The sequence below is a fragment of the Tasmannia lanceolata genome, unplaced genomic scaffold (assembly GCF_043159265.1).
Source record: "Tasmannia lanceolata isolate RefF3 unplaced genomic scaffold, GAP_Taslan_0.1 ptg000037l, whole genome shotgun sequence".
Classification (NCBI taxonomy): Eukaryota; Viridiplantae; Streptophyta; class Magnoliopsida; order Canellales; family Winteraceae; genus Tasmannia; species Tasmannia lanceolata.
Genome location: NW_027518714.1, coordinates 15,944,836 through 15,952,500, shown reverse-complemented (window position 1 = coordinate 15,952,500; position 7,665 = coordinate 15,944,836). Strand labels below are relative to the sequence as shown.

Below are 7,665 nucleotides of genomic sequence, written 5' to 3'. Positions count from 1 at the left end.
CACGTCATAGGTTGATCCAAACCGTCCATGTGATGGAACACAACATACATAGGTTGTGCCCCAAAAATCATTTCCATAGGCCGATCCTAGCCCTCCAATCTATAGATGTTTCCATAATTCCTCTTATCTTAAATCGGATGGTCAAGATCACCCTATAGTTTTTTAATTAAAAAACCATAAAGGAGGGGGGTAAGATCGAAATTATACGGCTTTAATGGGTGCCTTTGTTAAAAGCATAAAGGAGGGGTAGGATTGCAATTATATGATTCAATGGGTGCCTTTGTTAAAAGCATAAAGGAGGGGGGGGGGGGGGGGGGTAGGATCGAAATTATATGAGTTGAATGGGTGCATTTGTTCAAAAAAGTCAAAAAATGTGAGGTGTAATTCTCAAAAAAATCGAAAAAACTCTCCTCTTTTCATCCCAGCTTATTGTAGTATATATATATATATATATATATATATATGTCATCCAACCCATTTAGTTTATAGGTTATGCTTATGGCTATGGTTAGGGTTATGGGTTAGGGTTAGGGTTATGATTTGTGGAGGTTTAGAATGGATGGCTAGAAATTATGGTCCTATAGATCGGATGGTTAGGATTATGGTATGAAGCTGGTTTGTTAAGAACACCCTATCTATGTGAGGTAGTATAAAATGAATGGGTTGGATGAGTCAAACTACTATGGGAGATGGTGTATTTTAAGCTCTAGCTCAGCTTGAGCTAGAGATCAGAAACCACGCCCTCTCTCTCTCTCTCTCTCTCTCTCTCTCTCTCTCTCTCTCTCTCTCTATATATATATATATATATATATATATATATATATATATATATATAATTGGACAACAGAAACAAGTACACCAAATATGAGCATGCTACCTCATTTGATCCATTATTTCACAAAAAAAATGAATAAAATCCACTGCAAAAATACATTGATAATCGAAGCTGTTGCTACTTACATGGCTTGCCAGCATATAAAGCACCAAGTTATATGCAGCACCAGCCCACGCTGTCTCAGTCACAAATCCAGTTGCCTTGACAATTTGTGATGAAAGCGGAAAGATTAAAAATAGCCGCGGGAGGTATTGTAGAATGATGGTAAAGCGAAGGACATTCTTGGTGTTGGTCGTCATCATACCCTTTAAGTTGTAAATAACAACCCAAATTAACATCTGAAATATAAAAGATTCCAATGAGGTATCAACATGTTAAGAAAGTACACCAGACATAAAAGATGACTAAATGGCTTTGAGGATATGAAAGTGATTGGTAATGGTAACAGAGTGATTCCAAAATTTGTTTGGTAGAAAGTTATTTATACATATGAAATTATGCATAAACTTGAAATGTTCAAATTGATTATTTGGACTAGGAAAATCAATTCGTTACTCGAAGAAACCCTCTGATTTTGCTAGACTAAGACTCGACCCTGTCTATAAAACACAAGAACTTGTCCGCGCATTCAAAATCTCAAATAACTCAAATTGGACTCTGCTTTAGACTTGAAAGTGATCAAAAAGTCGATCATTTTCAAGTAGACTTCGACAGGCGCTCGTCAAGGATGCCTTGAGTCGCAAGGTTTTAAACCATGTTCATTAGTCATTAGTTGAAACATGTCATTCTATTTAAAATACTTTCTGAGTCAACAATTAGATCATCTTGTATTCTTGATAAAAAAAACAGTCTATATGCAAATTGAAACCAGAAGTTCTTTTCACTTAATGGAACTCTCTCTCTCTCTCTCTCTCTCTCTCTCTCTCTCTCTCTCTCTCTCTCTCTCTCTCTCTCTCTCTCTCTCTATATATATATATATATATATATATATATATATATATATATATATATACACGGAAAAGTGTGTGTGTGTGTGTGTGTGTGTGTGTGTGTGTGTGTGTGTGTGAGAGAGAGAGAGAGAGAGAGAGAGAGAGAGAGAGAGAGAGAGAGAGAGAGAGAGAGAGTGAGTTCCATTAAGTGAAAAGAACTTCTGGTTTCAATTTGTATAGAGACTGTTTTTTATGTATATATTTATGTCTTGGAAAGAAGTCTTGTGCATTTATTGTGGAAAACCTCTAATTCTAGTTAATACGAGCATAATATTCAAGCAAATGTTCTCAACTTATCACTAACCCAAAGAAAATTGTTGTTGCATACCTGTGGAAGTGGCAATGCAGCAATGAGATCGATCCAAAAACCTTTAGCAAAATACCTCATTGCAATCTTCGGAAGGTCAATAACAAGCTCACCTCTCCCAAATACACGAGAGGATGGAGCAACGAATGCTGTTCGGAACCGGATGAAAATTTGAATCATATAAAATACATCGGTGACTGAGCGTATGACTGTGAGTCCAACTTCAAGGCGAAGCCCTATAGATATACAAATCTCCTTTTGTGCACCCGGCAAGAAAAAAAATAAAGGGTCCACAAAGAGAGAAACTATACATGCTACTAGAAAAACTTTGTTCCATCGATGTAGGATAGAACCTCTTGGATCCAAGATTTTCTTCTTCACTACTTCATAATCCTCCGAAAATACTCGAGACAGTACTTTAGCTTTAAAGGACCTCCCCTTTTTTATGGGACCTTTCTTAGAGCTTGATTCTGGTAATTGTCTCCCATCTATATTGTATGTGAGCTTGAACATGTTATCAGTTTTGGATGTTGTGAACTTTGCAACTTCAAGATCATCTTGAAATCTGAAAATTTAAACTTGAGATCAGGGAAACAAAAAACAAAAAGAGTGGAAGTCATTGTGGGGTCTTAACTAGAATACTAAATATTAGAAAGATCCATGAATAATATCCACCCTCAATACATAAACATAGACATCAATGATCACATGATTTGTGTTTCAAGTTAATGGTCCAGCATTACTTGTTGAGGTCTAATAAATTGTTTCTCATTGTCAATTAGGATAAATGTCATTCAAAGCATGTTTATAGATTAGATCTACTTAAAATGAGAAACTAGAAAGCTTCTCATATAGCTTGTCTTATGAGTCTTTTGAATTTGGAATGATATTTGCAAGATCTGAACAACTGCAACTGCTGTTACAAGTGCTGTGGATTTCACCCCACAATGTGGCCAATTCCATAGCACCAGCATGCATGCATGTAGTGTTTGGCACTTGCCAGTATTATCCACCTTTGAATTTACTTTAATGAGTTCAGTTTCAGTCTTAAAAGAGAAAAAATAGATGAATACACATATGTACCAGAGACCATGAAAAAAAGGCTTCTTTTCACTTATTCTTAACAGAAATATAACTAGGAACTTCTATGATGTGAACACTGAACAGCTTAAAACATCTCTTTTGCTGGGTATGATTGATTTTATCTTCATTATGTTTTTTGTTTAATTAATATATATATATATATATATATATATATATATATATATAGAGAGAGAGAGAGAGAGAGCGAGAGAGAGAGAGAGAGAGAGAGAGAGAAAACGGTTCCTACACATATGTGTAGAGAGTTCTCTACACACTAGCTTAAAATACAGTGGGGGCCCACATTGTTTGGGTGATCCAAGCCATCCATTTTAAAGGCCCTCACATAGATAGGGTGTCTACAAAAAATCAGATCCATAGGATCATCCCAACCCTACGATTTGTGGAGGTAAAATGGATGTCTTTAAACCTTTACAAATTAGTCCATTTTTTTTAGCAATCTAATTCTTCATTATGAAGAACCCGAGTTTCATTCAGGAAAAAGAAAATTACTGGTGTAGATAGCTGTAGAATTCAGCCTGTTATTTCAACATATCCATGGAAAGGGAACTTAGAACTACCAGTGATAAAGCATCAAACAGGTCTAAATCTCTTTCATGAGGTACACCAGATGATTCATATAAGTCAAGTTTATCTTGTAGAGGTGTTGAGTTCTCATATCAAATAACAAAATGGGATGATAAATTAGAAAATTCACTTCCATGGAAAATCTTCGAGTTGGTAAAATTGGATTCAGAAGCAAAACAATCAGAAACAAATGGTCAGTAACATCTCTATGTCATCAAACAACATAAGCTGAATAAATCAAACATTGAACCTCTCTGCAGTTCATAATAATCACCAGCAATTCAATTATTAACCATGGGTTTATGATCAAATCAAGAAATAGAACATCAATTACACATGATCAATCAGAAATTCTATTAAAACTAGCAAAACCCATTAAATTTGGAATCAAAGGACTGACCTTACAGATCTCGAATTATCATATGCCATTGCACTTTGTCAGAACTCCTGTTATGGCTTCATTCAGTGGCTTTACAATGCCACAAAATAAGGCTAGGGATTCACAAATATCATGCCGTCGACCTGTTAAAAATGACATGGTTTTAGTACTCTGCCACAGAAAGTAAAAGCTCATTCACAACTACTTTCATGAGGGATCATGTGAATAAAAACTACCCACTTAATGAAAAAGATGCACGGACTCTTCTTTATGGTCAAAAGTAGAAAATGTAAAAAAAAATCTGAAATTTTATTTTCTTCTGGCTTCTTTTAAATTTTTATTTTTAATTCATATGGAAAAATTTCAGCTTCAAACTGACTCATCTCCCAGTCTTTGTATGCTAAATTTTCTTAATTTTCAATATCACTTGACTAAGAAAGCACAAATTAATATCTTATTGGAATCCAATCCTGTAATTTACAATTATAAGATGTATCATAGATGCCTAAACTATACACATATATTAAAATTAATGAAATGATACTTTCAAGATCATGAATAACAACTGAAATGTGGTACGTGGAAACTACATTTTAAAAGGGGAAATGATTTCTGCGCTCCAGTGTTTTGATAAACATGTGCTCCACTTGTTTGTCGTGTAATATTTAAAGGGATGTCAGAGGATATTACGGTTCTCAAAAAGCTGTTAAATCCCATTTTGAATAACTCAAAGATTTTCCATGGAAGAGAATTTTCTAATTTATCATCCCATTTTGTTATTTGAATTTAAAGTAGAAGAAAAATTGGGTTACTTGAAGTAGATTCAATCAAGCAGGAATGAAGAAAAAAAAAATAGAAAGAATGGAAATTGATTGTTCACACAGGAAAAAAAAAGCAGTGACTTGTTAACAGACATTAAAAATAAAGAAGGAAGAATTCAAAGGAAAAGGGTCTAATTTCTTTTTATCAATAACTCCTTTGAATAACTCAATGGGAGAGAGAGAGAGAGAGAGAGAGAGAGAGAGAGAGAGAGAGAGAACTGATTATACTACAGCATTAGTTTTATAATCTCTCCTTTGAATAACTCAAATGAAAAGGCCATAAAGTAACTTACAACCATCAAACCTCCTAAGATCAATCATATAACCATCATCATCATCATCATCATCATCTCTCTCTCTCTCTCTCTCTCTCTCTCTCTCTCTCTCTCTCTCTCTCTCTCTCTCTGTGTGTGTGCTTGTACATGTGGAGTGTGTCTATGTGTCCTTATAAACTGTATATTTTCAGCATTGTGTGAAAAGACATAAAACAGAATTTCGAAATCAGAATTATGAAAAAGACAAAGAAATGCTTTAGCAATTGGGTGGGTGGGAGGATCAAATTCTACTTTAACTCATATTATTCCTTTGAAGTTGTTTTTGGGAAATGATAGCAGCACAACCCTGTTTTAATAATTGCACAAACGCAGCTTGTCTCTTCCTTCTTAATTAGTTTGTAAGAGCTTTTTGAGAACTGTAAAAACCCTTAACAGCTCTTTAAATAATAAAAGACAAGATGGGTCAGTGCAATTATCAAAATATGGTTGTGCTGATAACATCTCCCTTGTTTTTTTTTTTCTGATTTCCAAAACCTGACAAGAAAATGAATCTATAGTGGAAGATCTTTTTCCTATAACTGATTTTTTTCCAAAATTTGCTGAGAATTTTCAGAAAATGACAGGAAATTGGATCCATCAATTTCCAAACAAGAGGATCAAAGGAGCTATTTTTTGATAAATTCGCACCCCCAGTAGCATAATTCGCCCCCTTGTAAGGTGAATTGACGTTAAAAAGTGTTGCTTCAAATATCCTTAGGGAGGGGTGCGAATTATCCATTGCCCTATGTTAAAAGAGGAGTTTTTATATGGTGTAAGGCCTTGCACCGTACAAGGTTGGTACTTCCACCGTACAAGGGCCTTATTGTTATAAGGCGTTGCACCATATGCTTTCTCGTTAAAAGAGATACAAAGTAGTAAAGTACAATCGGTTGAAGGCACGTGATGAAGTGTTTTACTGCTATACTTTTTTCGAAAATGCTAAGAAGAATGTGGCTGTTAGGATCTTTCCTAAAAGACAATCTCTAGCCCTTCATGTACAATATATAAGCGATCGGATCCGTTGGTTCAACCTGAAACTGAATTCTGAAAAAAATGCTTTAAAGAACATCTTGATCTGATGAAGTTAAGTACTTGATCAAAAATCCTCTTTTAGGGTTCAACTAATAAAATCTAAACCGTTGATGTTTGTAGGTCTTTATCGGAATGTCCGTTCTATATGTGACCCGAACCATACGAGTTTCCTCATAATCAACGGTACCGATTGCATGTACGTATCTCGTGTAGGATTCTAGAATTGATCATCTCCGTTGATCCAGGAATTACTTTCTGCCTAGTGGTTCTCCTTTTTTTTTTTTTTTTTATCCGTCTGTTAGTTTCTTTTTCCCCTTTCCTCTCTTTTGCTTTGTTTGTGATCGGATTCGTGGAAATCACAGTAGTGGGAAGACTTTATGAGGCTTTGTAACTTCAATTCACGCTAGAGGGTTGTGAATTATCCTAAGGGGGTGCGAATTTATCACTGCCCAAAAGAAATATAACCGACAGCCAGCAAGATTCTATCGAGGATCAGCTGGAAACAATAAAGACAATGCCCCCTCTTCTTGTAGGCACGGGAATCTCTACAATACTCTATTAACATGGCCTGTTTTTTTTTGGTTATATGGTTAGCCTTTTAGTATATGCTTAATCCTTTGAACCATGGAAGAAAAATACATAAATGGAGGTGAGGATTTTCATGATCGGCTTGATTTTTTGGGACATAGGAGATATAAAGAAAGGGCTAATATATAGACGGTTGAGATCAACCAAAGGATGGACCCACTATGACAACTGTAATAAAGAGAAAGAGAGAAATTTCAACACAAACCACCATCTGATTCTTACAAATACTTTTCCTATCCCTTCAGCCTTGCTTTCATTGGATTACAGAGGATCTGTGTTTTATTTTAGTACTCAGTTATTAGAGTAAGGAAAGTGGATTTGTGGTTCTCACCTCTGAATTCATCACAAGTGTCCAGTGGACTGGAAAAGGTTCTCATTGCTGCTGTGAATTTGAAACCTGCAACCCAGTGAGGGTTTAGTCACATAAAGCTCAGCATAGCACCTCCATTAATTCTCTAAAAACAGAGCTCTTGGCGCCAAAAAAAATAAAATAAAATAAAATTATGGTAAGTCCTCCCAAAGCTTCAAAATGATAAAAAAAAAGGGGGGGAAAACTAGGCCTATGATTTACCTCTCTTATTTTCTACTGTCTATTTAAAGGGCATAAAAGTGAAAGGTTAACAGTTGTTTTATGTGCAGGATTTTTTGGGTCGCAGTCGCAACAGATGAATGGTTTGGATCATCAAATAAATGGTTCCCACTTGCACTTTTGCCTGCTAATGTTTTCGTAAG

The 7,665-nt window shown here is 35.3% G+C and overlaps 1 protein-coding gene across 2 annotated transcripts in view; it reads right to left on the bottom strand.

Annotated features, from left to right (window-relative positions):
- Positions 1 to 7,283, bottom strand: part of CNGC15 (cyclic nucleotide-gated channel 15) — a 13,767-nt gene extending 6,484 nt beyond the window's left edge. The window contains exons 1-4 of one of the 2 annotated variants that reach the window (XM_077373440.1): positions 7,265 to 7,283; positions 4,200 to 4,321; positions 2,153 to 2,696; positions 961 to 1,173 (exon numbers count right to left, since the gene is read on the bottom strand). In XM_077373440.1, the coding sequence (XP_077229555.1) occupies positions 961 to 1,173; positions 2,153 to 2,696; positions 4,200 to 4,228 (786 nt within the window). In that variant the 5' untranslated portion in view covers positions 4,229 to 4,321; positions 7,265 to 7,283. Of the gene's footprint in view, positions 1 to 960; positions 1,174 to 2,152; positions 2,697 to 4,199; positions 4,322 to 5,292; positions 5,411 to 7,264 lie in introns of those variants that run through there. The other variant, XM_077373439.1, reaches the window with a different exon arrangement.
- Positions 7,284 to 7,665: the final 382 nt, after the last annotated feature.